Here is a 23456-nt window from a genome sequence, read left to right as displayed (position 1 = left end):
GCAGCCAGTATTCAGTGCACATTCAACTCCTATCAATGCACCACCACTCCAGAGTTACTACAGTGGTTATCCGGCCCATCTGGGTCAGCTTCAGCTTCAGCAGCCACGGCATCAGGATGGGTGTTATGAGTGTGGGAACATTGGTTACATCAGGAGGTATTGCCCTAGATTGGCGAGTAACAGATCTCGGCAAGATTCTCGTGCCATCATACCGGCACTGGTTGCTTCACCGCCTGCTCAGCCAGCTAAAGGTAGGGGTCAGGCAGTTAGACGTGGAGGTCAGGCCATTAGAGGTGGAGGTCAGGACATTAGAGGTGGAGGTCAGACCGTTAGAGGTGGAAGCCAGCCAGTTAGAGGTTGTCCCAGAGATGCAGTTCAGAGTGGTGGGGCCCAGCCCCAATTTTATGCTTTTCCAGCTAGGCCTGAGGCCGAGTCATCTGATGTTGTGATCACAGGTATTATTCCAGTTTGCCATAGAGATGCTTCAGTTCTATTTGATCCAGGATCTACTTATTCCTATGTGTCCTCCTATTTTGCTTCATATTTTGTTGTGCCTTGTGATTCTTTGAGTGCTTCTGTGTGTGTATCTACACCGGTGGGAGACTTTGTTATAGTAGATCATGTCTATCGTTCGTGTGTGGTTACTATTGGTAATCTTGAAACCAGTGTGGATCTTCTACTTCCTGATATGGTAGATTTTGATGTCATCTTGGGTACGGATTGGCTGTCTCCTTACCATGTTATATTGGACTGTCATGCCAAGACAGTGACCCTAGCTATGCCGGGGTTACCTCGGTTAGAGTGGAAAGGAACTTCTGGCCATTCTGCCAGCAGGGTTATTTCTTATATGAAAGCTCAGCGTATGGTAGAGAAAGGGTGTCTAGCCTATTTGGCTTATATTCGCGATCCCAGTGCGGATGTCCCTTCTATGGACTCAGTACCAGTTGTTCGTGAATTTCTAGAAGTATTTCCTGCAGATTTGCTGGGGATGCCACCCAACAGAGATATTGACTTCTGTATTGATTTGGCTCCGAGCACTCAGCCTATTTCTATTCCATCATACCGTATGGCCCCGCTAGAGTTGAAAAAATTGAAAGAGCAGATACAAGACTTGCTTGATCAGGGATTCATTAAACCCAGTGTCTCGCCCTGGGGTGCACCAGTATTATTTGTAAAGAAAAAAGATGGCTATATGCGGATGTGTATAGATTATCGGCAGTTGAACAAGGCCACTATCAAAAACAAATATCCGCTGCCAAGAATTGATGACTTATTTGATCAGCTTCAGGGTGCCAAGGTATTTTCAAAAATTGATTTGAGATCTAGTTACCATCAGTTAAAGATTAGGGCATCTGATGTCCCTAAGACAGCTTTTCGGACTCGGTATGGGCATTACGAGTTCCTAGTGATGTCATTTAGGTTGACAAATGCTCCAGCAGCATTTATAGATTTGATGAATCGGGTGTTCAAGCCTTATTTGGATTCTTTTGTGGTTGTATTCATTGATGATATCTTGATTTACTTTAGCAGTCGAGAGGAGCATGAGCAACATCTTTGAAGTGTGCTTCACACCTTAAAGAATAATCAGTTATATGCTAAATTTTCAAAAATGTGAGTTTTGGTTAGACTCAGTTGCCTTTTTGGGACATGTTGTATCGGCAGAAGGCATAAAGGTGGATCCTAAGAAGATTGAGGCTGTTCAGAATTGGCCTAAACCTACTTCGGTTACAGAGATCGGAGTTTCCTGGGTTTGGTAGGTTATTATCGTCAGTTCGTGGAAGGATTTTCATCTATAGCAAGCACATTGACCAGACTAACTCAGAAGGGTGTTCCATTCAGATGGTCAGACGAGTATGAGTTGAGCTTTCAGAAGCTCAAGACCGCTTTGACTACGGCGCCAGTATTGGTATTACCCACAAGTTCAGGATCGTATACAGTATATTATGACGCATCTCACATTGGGCTTGGTGCAGTATTAATGCAAAATGGCAAGGTAATTGCATATGCATCACGGCAGTTGAAAGTTCACGAGAAGAATTATCCTGTTCATGACTTAGAATTGGCAGCCATTGTTCATGCGCTGAAGATTTGGAGGCATAACCTCTACGGTGTCTCGTGTGAAGTATTTACTATTCATCATAGCCTTCAGTATCTGTTCAAACAAAAAGATCTTAATTTGAGGCAGAGAAGATGGTTGGAGTTGTTGAAAGACTATGATATCACCATTTTGTATCACCTCGGAAAGGCCAATGTGGTGGCCGATGCTTTGAGTAGAAAGGCTGTGAGTATGGGCAGTCTTGCGTATATTCCGGTTGGTGAGAGGCCATTAGCTGCAGATGTTCAGACATTGGCTAATCAGTTCGTGAGGTTAGATGTTTTAGAACCCAGTCGGGTTCTAGCTTGTACAGTCGCTCGGTGTTCTTTATATGAGCGCATTAGAAAGAGGCAGTATGATGATCCTCATTTACTTGTCCTTAAGGACACGGTGTGGCACGGTGATGCTTAACAGGTTGCTGTGGGAGAAGATGGAGTTCTGCGAATGCAGGGCCGTATTTGTGTGCCTAATGTGGATGGGCTTCGTGAATTAATTCTTAAAGAAGCACACAGTTCCAGGTATACTATTCATCCAGGTACCGCAAATCAAGATTTGCGGCGACATTATTGGTGGAGGAGAATGAAAAAGGATATAGTTGCACATGTAACTCGGTGTCTGAATTGTCAGCAAGTTAAGTACGAGCATCAGAGACCTGGTGGTTTGTTTCAGAAGTTAGAAATTCCTGAGTGGAAGTGGGAGCGTATCACAATGGATTTTGTTGTTGGGCTCCCACGGACTCAGAGAAAATTTGACGCAGTTTGGGTCATTGTGGACTGGTTGACCAAGTCAGCCCATTTCATTCCAGTGGCAGTTACCTATTCTTCAGAGAGGTTAGCTGAAATTTACATTGGTGAGATTGTCCGCCTTCACGGTGTGCCCGTGTCTATTATTTCAGATCGAGGTACGTAGTTTACCTCACATTTCTGGAGGGCTGTACAGCGTGAGTTAGGCACGCGGGTGGAGTTGAGTACAGCATTTTATCCACAGACAGACGGACAGTCAGAGCGCACTATTCAGATATTGGAAGATATGCTTCGCGCTTGTGTTATAGACTTTGGAGGTTCTTGGGATCATTTCTTGCCACTTGCAGAGTTTGTTTATAATAATAGCTACCAGTCGAGCATTCAGATGGCTCCATATGAGGCATTATATGAAAGGCGATGCCAATCTCCAGTTGGTTGGTTTGAACCGGGAGAAGCTCGGTTGTTGGGTACCGATTTGGTACAGGATGCCTTGGATAAGGTCAAGTATATTCAGGATCGACTTCGCACAGCTCAGTCTAGGCAAAAGAGTTATGCTGATCGCAAAGTTCGTGATATTGCATTCATGGTTGGAGAACGAATATTGCTCCGGGTTTCACCTATGAAATGTGTAATGAGGTTCGGAAAGAAGGGCAAGTTGAGCCCTAGGTATATCGGACCCTTTGAAATTCTTGAAAGGGTGGGTGAAGTAGCCTACAGGCTTGCATTACCACCTAGTTTATCTGCGGTTCATCCGGTGTTCCATGTGTCTATGCTCCGAAAATATCATGGTGATCCGTCCCATATGTTAGATTTCAACTCGTCCAATTGGACAAAGATTTGACTTATGAGGAGGAGCTGGTGGCTATTCTAGCCCGGCAGGTCCGACAGTTGAGGTCAAAGAGTTATCCTTCAGTTCAGGTGCAATGGAAAGGTCAGCCGGTAGAGGCATCTACCTGGGAGTCCGAGTCAGACATGTGGAGTAAATATCCACACCTTTTCTCCAGCTCAGGTACTTTTTCTAACTCCGTTCGAGGACGAACGTTTGTTTTAGAGGTGGAGAATGTGATAACCCAAAATGTTATCTTTAAATTTAATAAGTTATTCTGTGTTCTAAGACCTCAAAAGGCACCATTTATCATTCCTTGACTTGCGTGCGCAGTCCGTAAAAGTTTCCGGAAAGTTTTCATGTAAAAAATGGATTAAAATAGGAAATAGAGCTTTAAAACTCAACTAAGTTGACTTTGGTCAACATTTTGAGCAAACGGATCCGGATCAGTATTTTGAAAATTCTGGTAGCTCCGTATCGTGATTTGCGATTTGGGCGTATGCCCGAAATTTAATTTGGAGGTCCCTAGCTCAAGTTATGACCATTTAACGGAACTAGCAATTTAAAGGCTAAATATTCCAAGTTTGACCACGGGGTTGACTTTTTGATATCGGAGCCAGAATCCGATTCTAGAAATCTGAACAGCTCCGCTATGTCATTTATGACTTGTGTGCCAAATTTGAAGTCATTCCGGTTTCATTTAATATGTTTTGGCACGAGATTTGCAAATTAAAAGTTTAAAACTCAAAGTTCGAATCGGGGAGTGAATTATAATTTCAGTGTTGTTTGATGTGATTTTAGACCCCCGAGTCAGTCCGTATTATGTTACGGGACTTGTTGGTATATTCGAGCGGGGTCTCGAGTACCCCGAGAGTGAAACGGATTAAAATCGGAACAAGAATTGGACTTAAGCAAAAATCTGAAATTTGGGTTCTGGTATAATCGCACCTGCAGAATTTTGACTGCAGGTGCGAGCTCGCAGAAGCGAAACCTCCATCGCAGATGCGGCCTTCGCAGGTGCGGCCCTTTTGCGCATAAGCGGACGTTGCAGGTGCGACATTTTGTTCGCAGATGCGGAACCTCGCCTGGCAGCCCCTGATGCGAAAATGCTGGGCAGAATACATAAAATCGGGTCTTAGCCATTTTTACTCATTTTTGAGTTTTGAGTCTCGGATTTGGGCGATTTCAAGGGAGATTTTCACGATTTTGAACTGGGTAAGTGTTCTTTATCATAAAGTGATTATATTTCACAAATCCATGTCTAAATTCATCATTTATTTCGGATTTAGATGGAAGAAATTGAAATTTTTGTAAAACTTTCCAAAAACGAAAAATTTAGATTTGAAGGTCCATTTGATATCGGAATTGGACAAACTTGGTATGGTTGAACTCGTATCGGAACGGGTGTTTGGATTTTGCGAGTTTTTCTGGGATTTGAGACGTGGGTCCCACTGCCAAATATTTTAATAAATTTTGGAGTTTTATCCGAAAAATTTATAAATTCATATGGAATTAATTCCTATGATTAGTATTTAATATATTAAATTATTTGTGAATAGATTTGAAGCTTTCGGAGGCAAATTTAAAAGGAAAAGTTGTGGTTGAATAATCGATTTGAAATTTGCAAAGCGAGGTAAGTGTCGGGATTAACCTTGATTTGAGGGAATAGAACCCTTTAATTGTTTGTTATATGAATTGCATGTAAACGACGTATAGGCGAGGTGACGAGTGTCTATACGTCGTCAAATTAATTGTTTGCCTACTTACTTAAAAAATCATAAATTATTTTAAATCATGAATTAATTGTTATAATTTAAGTTTCTCTCCTATTCTTTGTCAAATATTAATTCTTGAATTCTTGCATTAATTGTTACATGCTATGTGAATTATGTGTCTTAATTGTTATTTGACATTTAGCATATTATACATTAAACTGTCTATTTTTTCTCTGATTTCCATAATAACTTGCTATGTGTCGTTGTTTGTTTCATAATTAAATCATAATTATTGTATGCTTGTAGTCTTATAATTTTATATTAATTGTTGCATTTATTGGGGAAACTTCTTCTAGAAGAATTAGTAAATGAATAAATTGGAGGATCAGGTTGCACGCCGCAACAGACTTATTAAAAAGTTCATATTGGAGGATCGGGTTGCACGCCGCAACAGACTTATTAAAAATCGGATTGCACGCCGCAATAGACTTATTGAAAAGTCAATATTGGGGGATCGGATTGCACGCCGCAATAGACTTATTGAAAAGTCAATATTGGGGGATCGGATTGCACGCCGCAACAGACTTATTTAAAAGTCTCTATATATATACTTGATTGAAATAAATATATGACAGACTTGATTAAAAGGAAAATATTGGGAGAGCGGGCTGCACGCTGCAACAGAATTGAATGTGAATATATTGTGAAAGCGAGTTGCACGCTGCAACAGAAATAATGGAAATGATAATTGGTTATGACTGCTGAGTTGCCTTCAATTATTATAAATGAATTATCTCATTTATTTCTATTATTGTTGTTGTTACTAATATTGCGTACATGTTAATGTAAGTGAACCGACTTAGCCTCGTCACTACTTCGTCGAGGTTAGGCTCAGCATTTACTAGTACATGGGGTCGGTTGTACTGATACTACACTCTGCACTTGTTGTGCAGATTTCGAAGTTGGTCCCAACGGCATGCCATAGACTTGCTCGGATTTCAGCTACTCGGAGGAGACTTGAGGTATAACTGCATGGCATCCGCAGTTCTGAAATCCCCGTCTATTTTACTTTAGCTGTGTGTTTATTTTCAGACAGCTTTATTTTTTTCAGACCTTTATTTGTATTATTCTAGAAGCTCGTGCACTTGTGACACCAATTTTGGGATGGTATTTAGACATCGTTATTATTATGAATTATTTCAAAATTGCTTCCGCATTTGCTTCCTTGTTATTAATAAACTTAAAATTATTTTAAAAATAGATAATGTTATTCTAACGTTGGCTTGCCTAGCAAGTAAAATGTTAGGCGCCATCACGGTCCGAAGGTGGAAATTTCGGGTCGTGACACTCGCGAACGCAAAGAGTAAACTGGGCAGCTGGATCTTTCTTCTTCGCGAACGCAAAGGCTTGGTAGCGAACGCAAAGCGATGGGAGCATTACCCTTCGTGAACGCGTAGTGTTAGGCACACCTGGGGAGGGTCGATCATTCCTTCAGCGCGAACGCGAGCTATGCCTCGCGAACGCGAAGGCCAGGGGGAAAACCTTCGTGAACGCGAAGGAGGACTCGCGAACGCGAAAGCCACGGGCTGCTACTCATCGCAAACACGATAGGCCCTTCGGGAACGCGAAGAAGGCCTGACCCTTGTGACTTAAAACAGAACCAAAAACGGAATTTTTCCCATTTTTTACAAACCCTCAATATAACTCGGCTTAGGGGCGATTTCAAAGGAGTTTTTTACGATTTCGGACTGGGTAAGTATTCTTTATCATATAGTGATTATATTTCACAAATACATGTCTATATTCATCATTTATTTTGGATTTAGATGGAAGAAATTGGAATTTTTGTAAAACTTTTCAAAAACGAAAATTTAAGATTTGAAGGTCCATTTGATATCGGAATTGGACAAACTTGGTATGGTTGAACTCGTATCGGAATGGGTGTTTGGATTTTGCGAGTTTTTTTGGGATTTGAGACGTGGGTCCTACTGCCAAATATTTTAATAAATTTTGGAGTTTTATCCGAAAAATTTATAAATTCATATGGAATTAATTCCTATGATTAGTATTTAATATATTAAATTATTTGTGAATAGATTTGAAGCTTTCGGAGGCAAATTTAAAAGGAAAAGTTGTGGTTGAATAATCGATTTGAAATTTGCAAAGCGAGGTAAGTGTCGGGATTAACCTTGATTTGAGGGAATAGAACCCTTTAATTGTTTGTTATATGAATTGCATGTAAACGACGTATAGGCGAGGTGACGAGTGTCTATACGTCGTCAAATTAATTGGTTGCCTGCTTACTTGAAAAATCATAAATTATTTTTAATCATAAATTAATTACTATAATAATTGTTTCTCTCTTATTCTTTGTCAAAATATTAATTCTTTAATTCTTGCATTAATTGTTACATGCTATTTGAATTATGTGTTTTAATTGTTATTTGACATTTAGTATATCAAATATTAAACTGCCTACTTTCTCCCTGATTTCTATAATAAATTGTTAATTGTCATTGTTTGTTTCATAATTAAATTATAATTGTTGTATGTTTGTTGTCTTATGAATTTATATTAACTGTTGCGTTTATTGGGGAATTTCTTCTATAAGAATTGATTGAAATGGAAATATTGGAGGATCGGGTTGCACGCCGCAATAGACTTATTAAAAAGTTAATATTGGAGGATCGGGTTGCACGCCGCAACAGACTTTTTATAAAGTTAATATTAGAGGATCGGGTTGCACGCCGCAACAGACTTATTAAAAGTTAATATTGAAGGATCGGGTTGCACGCTGCAACAGACTTGTTAAAAAGGTAATATTGGAGGATCGGGTTGCATGCCGCAACAGACTTATTAAAAGTCAATATTGGGGGATCGGATTGCACGCCGCAACAGACTTATTTAAAAGTCTATATGTATACTTGATTGAAATAAATATATGACAGACTTGATTAAAAATGGATATATTGTGAGAGCGGGTTGCACGCTGCAACAGAATTGAAAGTGAATATATTGTGAGAGCGGGTTGCACGCTGCAACAGAATTGGTTGAAATAATAATGGATTATGACTGCTGGGTTGATTTCAATTATTATAAATGAGTTACCTGATTTATTCCTATTATTGTTGTTGTTACTAATATTGCGTACAGGTTAATTGTAAGTGAACCGCCTTAGCCTCGTCACTACTTCGTCGAGGTTAAGCTCAGCACTTACCAGTACATGGGGTCGGTTGTACTGATACTACACTTTGCACTTCTTGTGCAGATTTCGGAGTTGGTCCCAGCAGCGTGCCATAGACTTGCTCGGATTTCAGCTACTCGGAGGAGACTTGAGGTATAACTGCATGGCGTCCGCAGTTCTGAAGTCCCCGTCTATTTTACTTTAGCTGTGTGTTCATTTCCATACAGCTTTATTTTATTCAGACCTTTATTTGTATTTATTCTAGAAGCTCGTGCACTTGTGACACCGATTTTGGGATGGTATTTAGACACCGTTGTTATTATGGATTATTTCAAAATTTCTTCCGCATTTGCTTCCTTGTTGTTAATAAATTTAAAATTATTTTAAAAATGAATAATGTTATTCTAACGTTAGCTTGCCTAACAAGTGAAATATTAGGCGTCATTACGGTCCGAATGTAGGAATTTCGGATCGCGACAATAAAATCTCTAGAATCTTTACGTGTTATTTTTCTTCGTCATTCAGTCCATAACAAATTAAATGAAATCCGCGTATGAAGTGACAAATCAAATGGAATTCACGTACAACGTTACATCAACTGTCTAAGTTACGAACTTCGTGCTTCTATTTTGTTCACTTATAGTCTTACACTTCAGCAGAATCTAACGAAGCTCAGGTTCAAAATCTTCCAACGTTGATTGAGATTTGAGACTAACAGAGGGCAAAAACTTTTTTTTTTTTTAAAGTGTTTTTTTTTTTTTTTTCCGTTCTAAAATTATAAGGTATTTGACCAAGCTTTTGAAACAAAAATAATACTTTTGAGGAGAAATAGAAGTAGTTTTGGAGAAGAAAAAAAAATAGTTTCTCTCCAAAAGTATTATTTTGAAAAGCACTTTTGAGAAAAATATACTTAGAAACAGTTTTTTAAAGTTTAGCCAAACACTAATTGTTGTTCAGAAGTGCTTTTTAAATTAATTAGTCAAACATAAACTATTTCTCGCCAAAAGTACTTTTGAAAAAAAAAAACACTTATTAAAAGAATCTGATTTTTGCAGCTTGGCCAAACGGTCTATAAGCAAAGCTTATTAAGACAAAAAAAAAATTCTAAGAATGAATTAGATACAAAAAGTTGACTTATCCTCATATCCACGCCAAAGAGTAGTTTTCATCAATTAATATAGTAGGGGTAGGTGTTAATTACCAGCAAAGAATATCCTCGAATATACATGTATAAAACGTCATAGCGCAAATCACCTTCTTAACTAATCACATTAAATGTTAACTACAAATTAAATCCTCTCAAATCTCAAGTAATATCCAAGAAATTTTCACAATCTCAAAATCAAATCAAACGAAAACAAGTAACAATCAAATTTGGCCCCAGCTTTGTTATCACCGCTAAAATCCTAACCAAAAAATCCAAAAAAAACAACAACAACAATTGGCTGTCTTGACACAACAATATAAAAGCCAAATAGTCCTATTCTCTTCTTTTCAAAAATCTTCCTTTTAAGAAAAAACACAAGATTTTCAAAAAGCCATAGCTTAATTTCTTCATCTTGTACTTTTACGTATTTTTATTGTTACATGTGCTTCACACTACAAACCCTTTCAAGACTTTTTTATGTGTGATAAGTTATAAGTAACCATTTTTTTTTCTTAGTCAAAAAAATCTTTTTTTTTTAGCCATGGCTATGGAGTTGGAGGTGGAAAAGAAGGTTTATGTAGCAATTAATTCAAATCTTCATGATGGTTTTTTGACTTTACAATGGGCACTCAAAAGATGGTCTTCTCAATCAATCACAATTGTCATTCTTTATGCTTCTAATAACATATGTAAAAACTTTGTTATTACACCAAGTAAGTTATATATATTTGACCCTTTTCCCCCTTAACTCTTATCATTTTCTGTATTGCTGTTATTTTGCTTTTCTTGAGCCGAGCATGTATCACAAACAACCTTTCTATCTTTACCCGGTAAGGGTAAGGTCTGCATATATTCCAAACTCATTACATTGAGTTTTTTTTTTTTGTTGTTGTGTTCGTCGTCTTATCATTTTCTTTTTATTTGATTCATATATAAAACTTTTTTTTTTGTTTCTCTTTTTGTTGGTACAGTGGGAAAGCTACCTGCAGGTTCAGTGAATGAAGAAAAACTGAAAGATCTTGAGAAGTTTGAAGAAGCAAAGAACCAAAAGATACTTTGGAGATACAAAGTTTTTTGTGCCAATGTATGTGTTTTTTCTTAGGCTTTGATGATTTCTTATAACTTCTTATTACAAGTTTTAATTACACTTTTAACCAAAATTTCATCTCCTTTTCTTTCAAATAGGTTAAAGTTGAAGCAATCAAGATTGAAGGATATGATGAATCAATTCAAGAAATTATGGTGGATTTGATCACTGGTCTTAGGATAACAAAATTGGTCATGTCATTGACTTTCATGAAGTCTTCATCATGGTAACCTCTCCTACCCTACCCCCCCAAAAATAAAAAACTTTTTATTAGTTTGTTTCATGATAATTTTTTTGGAGTCGATAATCTATCCGAAACAACCTTTGTTGTTGTACTCACTATCCTTCCCAGACTCCACTTGTGAATTACACAGCGATTGTTGTTGTTTGTTGTTCATGATAATATATTTTAATTTTCTGCAAAAAATGCTGTTTTATAGGAAATCAAGAAGTGCAATAAGTGGATCATTTTTTGTGCATAGACAAAAGCCAGAATTCTGTGAATTATTTATAATATGTGGAGGGAAGTTGGTTTTTCTAAGGGAAAGAAATAATGAAGGATTAATCGAAGATGATCAAGGAGAAATGGTCGCAAATTCAAGATCAAAGAGGCAAAGTTTTAAAGATTTGGTTGTAAAAATGTTCCCTGAAAACAACAGTGCCAAAATGAAAAATTCATGTGATTCACCTTCTTCAGCAAGCAATAGCTCAGTTGATCAATGGGAAAAGTATAAAGATGAAATTGAGAATTACATGAGTCAAATATTATCTTCAAATGCAGAGGAAATTGATGATTTTATTGCAAATGAAAATCTCCAGAATAGCATTACAGAGTTTGTTATGGCTGATAATTTGGTAAGTCACAGATAATTTTCATATAAATTATTGGAATTTAATTTATATACATTGACAGTGTAAAGAATTTTTACCTTTCCGTGAATTTAACCTTTGGTTTTCTCAGGTTACTAGTCTCACTTTTTGTAAACGACATGTACTTATCTTTTAGGTGACCTGATTATAGATTTTTTTACGTTGTTAGTGTTTAAAAATAGTTAAACTCAATAGATTATATGGCCAGGATCAGTTTGGAGTAGTTAAAAAAAAGATTTTTATGCTTGACAAGTCAACTTTAGCTTCCTTATATTAATTTATCTTTTCTATTTAATAATTTATTTTTTTCTTGTTCAGTTTGAATCAGAATTTTTATGATAGTGATAGAACAACAAACATACTGGAGTAGTCAAGACTGTTTGCTTATCATTCTTCATTGTATGAAACCCTTTAGTAATGACCTTTTAGGTGCTAGCTTCATCATTTTTTTTTATTTTTTTTATTTTTATTTTTATTTTTCTGGTAATGAAATAGCAAGTTCCTTAAAATCTGGGAAGTATATGAAGGTAGAACCTTACAACAGTTGATGTTTTATTGTCAGACTGGTTTGAGTACATCTCGACTATTTCACTAGGTATCTACCATCACCTATCACTACAGCTACCGAGTAGTTCTGCTCGCTAAAGCTTAGGTAGATAGGAAGAAATCACTTGCTATTTTTTGTCTTTGTTGGAATATAAACTAGTGTTACCATGATTTTTACTGACTTTATTGATCATTAGGTCATATAACAATTATATTATCTATTATGTAGTAGCTAAAATTTAAATCCTGATTATATTGTTTTTTCTAGGAAGATTTTAGTCTTCTTTTCTTTTGTTTTCCATAATTCCCTCAAAATTTTAGAAATTGATTTCTTATTCATGGAAATCTGATTTATAATCAAATAATATTAGACTTTGCAAGAAAAGAGAGAAGCTGTGAAAATCAAGTTTCTGGAGATCAAACAAACAATACAACTAAGCAGAGAAGAAGCAAAAGGCCATGTTAGAGGACATGCTAAGGCTCAGTGGGCTACCACACTATGTACTAGAAGGGTACGTGTTACATTTGTTCTTCAAAAAATCTTATTGTTTTAGTTAGTTTCATTTTGCCATTTACAAGCTAAAGACTTTGCTATATATAGGCTGAGGAAATTGATGGTTGCATAAATGATGAAATCGCGCGAAAGGCTGATCTAAAGAGGGAGTTAGATGCCACAAAAGAAGAGATCAGTGAACTTCATACTGAAGTTGAGATCACGACGAGTAGACTCAACTCAATTCTTGAACTACAAGGCGAGCTCTCAAACAAGCTGCAGCTATCTTCTGTGGCAAGATCACGTGCTGAGGTCAAAGTGGAAAAAGTAGTGAAGCAAAGAACAGATACACTTCAGGAAATTGAGGAGTATAGAAAGCAAAGAGATGTTCTACGACGAAGGATAGAGTTTTGTAGGGAAAAAGACGCGATAGGAAATGCTACAATGCTGATAAAACCGAGTTTTGAGTACAAGGAGTTCACTGCTGCAGAAATTAGAGCAGCTACAGATGGATTTTCGGATCGTATGAGGTTGAAATCTGGTGGTGATTGGACTGATGTGTATAAAGCTAGGCTTAATCACACATCAGTTGCAATTAAACTGTATAGTTCAGGTGATGTAGATTCTGCAGATGCCTTCCGAGCTAAGGTACTTACCCTCATTTCTTATTTGCAATATAAAGTTGGCACAATAATAACTACTCCACTTTATAAATTAAGGGAAGTGGTCCAAATTATACCCTCCTGAGCCGAGGGTCTACCGGAAACAACCTCTCTGCCTTCTTAAAGGTAGGGGTAAGGTCTGCGTATACTCTACCCACTGCAGACTCCACTTGTGGGACTACTCTGGGTATGTTGTCGTTGTTGTTGGTCCAAATTATACCCCTTACACTCAGTTATACTTTGGGATCATTCGTACCCTTGTCAAGAAATCGTTACTTATTTGCCCTTAGCTTTAATAGAGCTCGAGTGGGTGGATCCCACGTGTCAAAATACATTGAGTAAAACGTCTAAATTTACCATTGTACTTTTGACCATGGTTCAAAATGACCCTCTTGTTATGCTTCAAGTTAGAGCTTCGTTAGGGTCAAGGGCAAATAAGATGTTTCCTATGGTAGAGGGGTAAATGATGCTTTTCCTATAAATTAATAATCTTAAGAGTTAGTAAAATATCTCGAAAATAATATCATTACATGTCTGAAATCCGAAAATTTTCTAATGCAGGTGAAGCTCTTCAGCCACATGAAGCATCCTCATATACTATCGATGATCGGATTTTGTTCTGAGCTAAGGTGCATTGTGTTTGAGTATATGCACAATGGCTGCTTAAGAGACATTCTCTTCTCAAGCAAGAGAAGCTCTAAAAGGAGAAACAAGTGTCTAAACTGGCAAGCTAGGATATGCATTGCAGCCAATGTTTGTACGGGCCTATGCTACCTTCATCGGGCAAAGCCGAGGCCCGTGGCTCATGGCAACCTCAACCCTTCAAAAATCCTTCTTGATCGTAATAATGTGGCGAACATCCATGGTTTTAGGACACCTTTGTCTTTTGATAAATCGGATATAAGATCAGATATCCGGGCTTATGGGAACTTAGTCTTACAGATTCTGACAGGGAGAAACTGGGCCGGGCTTGTCGAGGAGGCGATCATGATGGACCAGACTAAGCTTATTGAAGTACTTGATCCGATGGCCGGAGAGTGGCCATTGGATATAGCACTTGAGCTTGGAAGAATAGGAATAAAGTGTTTGTCTATTCATGAAGATAAGGAGTTAAACATGACTAGTTTGGCAAGAGAAGTAGAGAAAGTGAAGAAATTAGCTGATGAAATAGTAGCAAATGGTGAATGTGTTGTGGCAAATGACAGAAATCAAGATGATGAAGACTCAGGAGAGTTCCCTAATTTCTTCCTTTGCCCCATTTTGCAGGTTCATGTTCTATCCCATCATTTACGTAACAAATAGCTGGTCAGATTCAATGTCTACCTTTTCTAGCCGGTATACATAGATTATACATTGATTATACACGGTTATACATATATTATACATGAATTATACATATTATGCATCCGCCTGCTATTTTTAGTTTAAGAGATTAGGTAGGTAGCTATTTGGGTTAATTCTTCAAATATTATTCCCTTCAAATTGACTATCATGTCTCACTTTTGATTATCATCTTCATATTGATATCATCTTCAATATGAGATGTGAGTAAAAAAATGTAACTTTACTGCTAAAGAGTAGAAAAAACGATCTTCAAAGATGCCTCGGGACTTTGGTCATGTAGTAAGAGTACAACAAGTGATGTGCGGGTTAGCACACGTCACAGGAAAACCTGGTAGTTAAGTGGAGTAAGGTAGAGGGGCGGTCTACTATACACCGAGTTTCAAGCCATGCGCCACGGACTCTCGGAGATTTCTCACTTTAAAAAAAGGTTTTTTTTAAAAAAGATTATTGGATTTTCCAGTAAGCATGTTTTCTTTTTCATTTCTTCCTTTCTTCGGTTGCAGGAAGTGATGAAGAATCCACATGTTGCAGCTGATGGATTTTCATATGAGCTAGAAGCCATAGAAGAATGGCTAAAAACTGGAAGAGATACATCACCAATGACAAATTTAAGGCTCAACGACAAGCTTCTCACACCTAATCATAGTTTACGGTCTCTAATCGAAGATTTGCAAAAGAAAAGATCAATTTCTATCAGATAGAGAGAGAGTTGAGTCAAAGTTCTATAGGGTTTTGTACATGCAGAAGAACAAAGGTTGTAGAGAGGAGCAAAATAACTCATTCTCTTAGTTTTTAGAGTAAACAAAATCAGAACTATCTTTGAAATGTTCCTTCACTGTTAATACAAAGTGTATCAAGGATGGTAATTATCCATAGAGTTAATAACAGTAATCTTAAGAAGTTTCAGTCTTTCCTTTAACAATTTTGCTTGTCTTAGCCTTTATCCAAGTTTTAGCTGATTGGAGAGTTGTTTCAGCCTAGATATTTTGGCATGGAAAATAAAGGGAGATAATTGAAGTGGAAATAGAAACAATGAGAAGTGGAGAAGTTCTAGTAGGGTGAATTTTGGGGATTCCAGTGTCAGTAAATTTTCTTTCTTACAACGACACCTCAATCCCGAGCAAGTGGGGGTCGGCCGCATGAATTCCACTGACCATGTCGCTCCACTTAAGCTCATCTCATACCAATATTTTTCTGTCTTAGTTTTTTCTAATATTTCTTCACAAACCAAACAGGGAAAGATACCAAAGGCATGTTACCATTGCAATAGTATTTCAATATAGTGCTTCCATTCACCAAAACAAAAAAACCAACTTACATTTCTGTATAATAATGAATAAACTGTTGAATATGGGATTGCTCCAATGCTCTCTTTCACAATTACAGAGATAATGCTATATTTTGGTGAAATCTCTAACCTCCTTGTGTATAAGATGGTAAAAATATGTATATGTACCTTTCACCTATTGTAGCTGTACTCTTTCTAAGCTACGCTCGGATAACAATAAGCTGGAAGTCATGTGCCCACACATTTGGCCCAATGGAAACATCTTGCTACTCTACTTGGTAAAGAGTAGTCTAAAAGGGACGAAGGATCTGTCATTATGTCTTCAGCCTTTGACCAAACGTATACCCCTCGTTCTTGTCTGCTACCAGGGACCGTGTTATCTAATATGAACGCCACCAATAGTGTAACCACCATGTTCAACGACAGAAGTGCATTCATTGCAAAATTGAACTGACAACAACATTAGGAAGAAACAAGACGTCAGTTCTTTGCAAATTCATGGAAATTAAGAAGGAATATAGAGTAAAAAGTACATCCTCTATAGTAACATGTTCTTGTACGCAGTTTCCATGTTATATATCAAACTGCATGCACTTGTTAAGGAGTTTACGGGAGAACTATTCGATTGATTTGTCATGCTGTATACTGCACTAATGATGCACTGTTTTTGTCAAACTTCAGACCTTTACACTGTAAAAAGTCGAAATTTGGTAAATTTATTTGAAATACAAACATCATATAAATTCACTATATGCTTGTTTTATCAAATCCAGAAGATAAAAATAAGACGAGAATTGCCTGTAGGGTGAGTTAAAGGACAATAAAAGAAATCTTTAAAGTGAACTCACTTGTGCATTGCCGGTGTGGACTGGTCCATTGGATGCTGCTGCATAAGGAATTAAATATCCAGGCAAAATTAGGCCGGTCTCTGGTGCATACTGCTGAAAATAAGCAGGGATCGACAAACCAAAGAACAACGATACACCAACAATTATAATGTTTCGGGAACTTGCGTTTTGGGTGTACTGCAATGTTGATAGACCTAGAGCCACAATAAGAGCCCATATAAAGCATAGTACCGCGGCCGCCAACGCTTGTGGTATAGAAGCAAGAATAGCACCAATTTTACCTACCATACAGAAGTAAGAAGATTACGAGCTTACATGTCAATATTGCCGAGATAATTTTCATTGTAAAAGAAGCAAATAACCCGAGCATAGATGTTCGGTATCTAAAAGAATAGACCACCACAAGAAGGCAGTGTGTGTTTGCTTCTAATTCTCAGCTCGCATGTGATTAATGAAACACAGCACTTAGAAACCACCGCAGAAGCAAACCAAACCAAATATCCTTTTACTTTACATTCATGCATGCAGAAATACAAATTAGAGATCTTACGACGAGAACTTATAATTTGGTGTGCAGAAGTGATGCAAAGAAATGCCATAACATCAGTTGATTAACCAAATGCAGTATGCCATCCTTAGGAACAAGATCAGTTGCTTATTAATTAGAAAAAAAGAAGCTTCGATGATGAAGTCTTCACTAACTCATACCTACGAAGGAGAACAGGATTAAGAAAGCAGCTCCAAGCTGTACAGCCCTTCGGTTAGCTACCTTGGTTGCATTGATAGTGTGTACATTCTCTGTCAAAGTTGTTGACCCTGTACCCGTTCCCCAAAGTCCAGCTAATACACTACAGAAACCTTCCAGACCAATCCCCCTGCTGACTATACCCGGGGTTGGGGGTTTCAAATTGATTCGTATTGCTGCGGAGTGATAACTTCCAATCTACAATGTCAAAATCTTGATCAGTTTATAACTCAAACAAACTTTGTTGTTGCTCCAAAAGATAGGTTCATAAATGAACCTTTTACAAAGGTCACTGAGTACTCACCGAGTCAACAGAAGCAACTAGTGACACAATGACCATAATGATTGAAGTCCGTAACCGAAAGGTAGGTATACCCCACTGGAAAGGGTAAGGAATCCTGACCCAAGCAGCGGTTCTCATAGCATTGGAGACATCAGTCCTACAGTGCCTCATTGTATCTGCATGCTTTCGGCAAGCATCAATAAGGATGTTGGAACTTGGTATGTCGGCGCTACAACCCTTAAAGTTATATGCACCGCCAGTCGTCAGGAAAAAAGCATATGCCCAAATGATTATAACACTAACAAGGACCTGCAATAATTCTTTTTGTTTTTTAGCACACACATATGAATATGTGATGATAGTTTCCGCAGTAGCTAAAAAATCATACTGCATATATACAAAAGAAAGTATTAGAAGAGAGAAAGAAGAGGAAGAGCAAAAAATACGTACTGCATATATACGAAACACACGATGACCAAAAATGGATATTCCTCGAAGGTACTGCAAAGAGAAATGATGGAACTAAGTTAGTGAAAGAAAAAGATACACTAGAGCTCAGAAGTGAGACACCTAAAATCAGTTCAGTATCTGATATAAAAGAGAATATGTCATCCATGCCAATATTTTTTTTATATCAAGTAAGAAAGGATTTCATTAAAGAAAGCTAAAAACTTTACGAGTAGTATACCAAAAATAGAAATAACGATCATGAAACATTCACATGGATACCTACCAAGGTAAAAATAAGGAGAAGCAGTATCTGAGGAAGGCTGATTTCTACACAACTACCAGCTTGAGGAAAGCCATAGCTAAAAAATGCTAAACCCACTGCAGCTACTGTTGGTGCGACCACGACTGGATTTATGAAACTGCAGAATATGTCCATAGAATTAATTCTTGGAAGTGTCGTAAAAACAGAACTAGAAAACTGATTGCATACAACGATTATTCAAAGCTAGTCTTGGTAAATGTGTAACTTATACAGACAATTATTACAAAGTTCACTTACATCCAAAAATCCATTATAATCCATCTTTCTTGATGCTTAAGTTGATTTTGATATCTTGCCGTCTATAGCAAGATAGATTTGTAAAGTAAAAGAAAAGAGTATATTGTTAAGGCTAAAATGGTTTTTGAATTCTACACATCACTGCAATTGGTGGATAGCCTTAACCTTCATATGCTTTCTGAAAATCTGTCATGTGTAACGAGTTGGTAATGGGATTAAAAGAATCATTTCAAAATCCATTACTGGTTTACTTATGTCCTTCTCAATAGCATGCAAAATCCAAAGACTACTTGTATAAAATGAAATTTACCTCATATTATTTAGAAAAGAAAGGCAGCTCTTCCAAGTCTCCTAAAAAGGAAATTCACTAAAGGGGGCTGGTCAAGATGGATAATGAGTTAAAGGGCTCAAATATTACCGTAGCAAAAGAGACATCAAGCCACTGTAACCCAAGAAGCTCTGGAAAATCGATCCAACAATTATAGCTCCTTGTAACTCCCTCATTATGTACCTAAATTTCTGCGGACACCCGAAAAAGTTTCCATCAGCAAAAATCCATCATCTATAAAAGCATTTAAAAAGTATAACAACTAATTAAATAAATTTCATGTGCAATCAATATTGACACCACATTATGAGGAATAAGCATGGTCTTTCTAGAAATTTTCCATTGGACATCCAGTGTAAAGATTATAGATTGTTACTGATTCAGGTAACAAAGTTATAGAAGCAATTTGTTCTGGAAATAATCAGAACCTTCAAGTAGTAGTAGAGTAAAAGATGAAGATCATTCACTTTGCATATTTATTCAGGCGCGTAAAATGCTAGATGTATCCCCCCCTCAGGTAATAGAAACAACAAATTTAAGTATAACTCTTGGCTACTAACTGCCAATGGAGGTCTGTTATATCTCATTATGATGCAACGTAATCATTTGAACATATTCAGTACACATACAAAAATGGATACATAAAAGAACCATTTACCTAAACAAAGTCTCACTAGGATAACTTCATTTTTAACTTACATGATCAGCAAGATTCCGGTACTCCTCGGAATTCATGATAACTAATGCAGGCGCCAAATATACAAATGAACTCCCTTGAACCAAAGGGAGACGGGTGCCAAAATATGAGTGCAGTATTGTGGTAAGGCCAGATACTAGCAGCATCGTGGAAACCACATTGGCGGTATCTTTCTGTCACCATATGGAAAACGAAATCAATGAGGCAGACAATAAACTTGCTTACTGTACTACTATAATTCACGTTGCAAGTTCATAAGGAAACTACTCACATCACTTCCACCCATGGTGGGAACAATAATCAGAGGGATAAAAATAAGTGAACCAGCCAATGATAAATAGTGCTGCAACCCATAGTACATAAGAGGCACTGCAGTTTAAAGACCAAAAGATGGTCAATTAGTGATCAAGGTAGAATCTCAGGAGATACCACAGCTAATAAATTTCACCATGAAATGTCTTTATTACTTCATCAAGAATAGATCTCAAAATGTGTATGTACTCTTTTTTGCAATGGAAAGACAATTTTGTGATCAAATAGCACAAGTTTGATTCAAAATTCTACAATGGAAGCTTCGGAGATATGTCTACTTGGTCAAAATATCTTGACTTCAGCAATGAATTCTTTACAGTCCAGAACTGTCAGTGCATATTGGATGAGGATTCAAATGCATTCGTGCAGCAGTTTTTCTCGGAATCATGCTAGATATTTTTATCTAGTTCAATATACTGCAGAAAGAAAAGAAGTGAAAGGAACTGGAAAATAAAAAGTGCATATTCCAACGAAGAACACACCCGTGCTTGTCTCCTTTGATGAACAGAACTAAGATGCACTATAATTTCTTTATAGACTTTTCCTCTAGTTTAGGCAAATTCCTTCATTTTCATTCAAAAAACATACTAAGTTAATAACTAACATGCCAAGGTCCATTTTGATAATGAAGGCAAAAGTTTTGTCGCCGTTAAGGGGATTAGTTCGCACTGGGAAAACATGATCATATCTACTACACTTTGTGTTTGAATTTACTTTCCACAAAAGGCTTCATTAAGGATATTACAATTTCAATTACGGTACCATACTTCAAGGATTGGATACATTATCCTTTTGCACATGTGACTTGAGACCCATCAACAGTAATTTATCAGCTCTTCTACTTCAAATACCCTATATTTATTCCCGCTCCGCTTTATACTTCTACTTAGATGGTCATAGAACTGTCTCTCTTAGCAATGCTATTCCAAAAGATTCTTAAATTTCTTCCAAAATTATTCGACATAAAGACATTCACAACCAAAAGGGAAAAAGGATTAGTTCAAATCAATGACAATACGCAAACAACAATAACAACTATGCCTCAGTCCCAAGCAAGTTGGGGTCGGCAATATGAATCCTCATTTCTTTCTGTAAGCTCAACTCCTATCATCATCAAAATCAATGACGAGCAACATTAAAAAATCTTAGAAGCAGAATATGTACTTACCAAGTCCCGGATTTTCCCTTAGTCCACATTTTATCGGCGGAGACTTATGCCACCCTCCATAACTAGGATCTTCACCATCAGGATATCCCACTTCTTCATCCACGTTGACGTCATCCTTCCTAGTTTCTATATGTCCATTCCCATTTACAGCTCCATTAGCACTATTATTACCATTGCCATTCTCATTCAAACCATCTTTCCTATCCTCATTATGAGCTCTCAAAATAGGCTCCATCTCAATTCTCCTTCCAAGATTCTCTCCTCTTCTTGTTCCATTTCCTAAACCCTCACCCAAAACTGGCTCAATTTCAACCCCTCTATTTCTTGCTCTTCCCAAAATAGGATCAAGCTCAATCTTTGGAGATACAGTTTCAGTTTTATTAACCACCCCTCTTTCTAAATCAAATCCAGCATTATCATTCCTCACATTCGGATCTCTCCCATTAGTAAAATCCCTCCTACTTAAACTATTAGCTCTTTCAGTATCCCCAGAAAAAGTTGTTGACACAAAACCAGTTCTTTTAGCCCAAGATTTCAACTCTCTAGGATCATGACCCTTTTTTGGTACAAAAGGCTCAATCTTTGGGTTTTGATCCTTTTGTCTATCCTTTTTTTCTTTCATTTTTGAGTTTGACCCACCTTCCATTTCCCCTTTTCCTCAAATGGGTATAAATTGTTTCAAGAAAAACACCAAAAAAATCAATTCTTTCCTCACCCCCACTACACAAAAACGAGAAAAGAACAAAACTTTAAGCAAATCAAGAACTGAAGTTTCTATAGTGGAGGTGGCAGTGTGAAGTGAATATGGTTTTTTGAGCTCTTTCAAACCATTAGTGGTGGCTGATGAGCTAGTAATAGCTCAAATATTGGTGAAAAGTAGCATTTTCTTTCTTCTACTACAGAGTACTATATTGTGATTATTATTTTTTTGGCATTGCCGCTCAGCTGTTGATATCAAGCTGAAACTTCTTGGGATGATGAAAGTGTAAAGACAAGAATGCCACTATTATTATGTCAGTTGCCGTTGAAATAGTGAGTATTGTGATTGGAGGGTGACTGTAATTATGTCCCTTTTTCAAATAGGTACTTTGGCTCCCTTAGTTTTCAAGCATTGTCTATATCTTAACTCAGTTTTTGGACTCGGTGAGTTAATGTTGTCTTTATCTTGCGTAAGGAAAGAAAATTGTCGGTTCTCTTGAGTAATTTAGGGACTCGGTTATGATTCTTTTTGCCGGCTTCCGAGCTAGTTTGTGAGCACTTTAATTATTTTAGCGGGTATTTTTTATCTTTTTTTTAAATATATATATCAGATAACTGATAAAGTTACTGTCAAGTGAACCTTGACGTAACAGATTTCTGTCATGTGATCAAGAGGTCACGGGTTCGAGTCGTAGAAACAGCCTCTTACAGAAATACAGAGTAAGGCTGTCTACAATAGACACTTGTGGTCTGGCCCTTCTCCGGTCCCCGCGCATAGAGAAAACTTAATGCACTGAGTTGTCCTTTTATATATATCGGGTAACTCCACTTATTAAGTTTTAAGCAAATAGGAAAAAGTCACCTTTCGTGTGGCGTTCGAGCTAGCTTCGACTATTTTATCGGTATCTCTTATTTCTAATCAGTAGGTATATCGGGTAATTCTACGTATTAAGGTTCAAAAATAAAAGAAAAAACCCGCTATTGTGAATAAGAATAATTTAGATAATACTTGTGGGCCGGTTATTTGGAAGGTTGGCCAAGCTGTTGGACCAAGGGCTAGACCACAAAGAAGTCCAAGGACAAGACAACCCAACAAGAGATCCGTTTGGGATCCAGGTGGAGTAGGGAAAGACGTGACAAAGGTTTAAAAGGAGAGTGGTCTACGGCTTCAGGAATTATGCGTATTGTTGAGTAAAATGTCTGCTTCTCCTCATCTTCCTTCTCGAGTGTCTGTATCCTCTCATCCCTATTCTTAGTCTGAGCTTTTCATTCCTTTTTCTCTATCATTTGTATTTATGTTTAGCATCTCTAAATCCTATAATAGTTTTGAGTTGAGTTGTAATTTCCTTTCGAGGTTAAAGCAATAG

At 37.3% G+C, this 23456-nt stretch overlaps 2 protein-coding genes across 5 annotated transcripts; one reads left to right on the top strand and one right to left on the bottom strand.

Moving 5' to 3' along the window:
- Nucleotides 1-9886: 9886 nt before the first annotated feature.
- Nucleotides 9887-15634, top strand: LOC104100850 (putative U-box domain-containing protein 50). Of its 4 annotated transcripts, none has more exons than XM_009608195.3 (8): nucleotides 9887-10423; nucleotides 10682-10794; nucleotides 10896-11023; nucleotides 11238-11652; nucleotides 12585-12725; nucleotides 12815-13354; nucleotides 13930-14634; nucleotides 15216-15634. In XM_009608195.3, the coding sequence occupies exons 1-8, from the start codon at nucleotides 10252-10254 to the stop codon at nucleotides 15411-15413; spliced, it is 2412 nt and encodes an 803-aa protein (XP_009606490.1). In that variant the 5' UTR covers nucleotides 9887-10251; the 3' UTR covers nucleotides 15414-15634. The 4 variants fall into 4 exon arrangements, with proteins under 4 accessions (XP_009606490.1, XP_009606492.1, XP_009606491.1 ...); XM_009608197.4 differs by having other exon boundaries at nucleotides 10290-10540; XM_009608196.4 differs by having other exon boundaries at nucleotides 10290-10546.
- Nucleotides 15635-15954: 320 nt separating this feature from the next.
- Nucleotides 15955-22374, bottom strand: LOC104100851 (nucleobase-ascorbate transporter 11). The gene is made up of 10 exons (XM_009608199.4): nucleotides 21391-22374; nucleotides 20182-20279; nucleotides 19913-20083; nucleotides 19304-19404; nucleotides 18610-18745; nucleotides 18327-18377; nucleotides 17898-18185; nucleotides 17557-17791; nucleotides 16849-17129; nucleotides 15955-16450 (listed from the first exon to the last, which is right to left on the bottom strand). Exons 1-10 carry the CDS (start codon nucleotides 22034-22036, stop codon nucleotides 16229-16231), a joined length of 2229 nt encoding a protein of 742 aa, XP_009606494.1. The 5' UTR covers nucleotides 22037-22374; the 3' UTR covers nucleotides 15955-16228.
- Between the last annotated feature and the right edge of the window lie 1082 nt (nucleotides 22375-23456).

This window comes from Nicotiana tomentosiformis, chromosome 5, assembly GCF_000390325.3.
Source record: "Nicotiana tomentosiformis chromosome 5, ASM39032v3, whole genome shotgun sequence".
NCBI classification, from domain to species: Eukaryota; Viridiplantae; Streptophyta; class Magnoliopsida; order Solanales; family Solanaceae; genus Nicotiana; species Nicotiana tomentosiformis.
The sequence above is the reverse complement of the archived record's forward strand: the minus strand, read 5'-3'. Positions and strand labels throughout refer to the sequence as shown.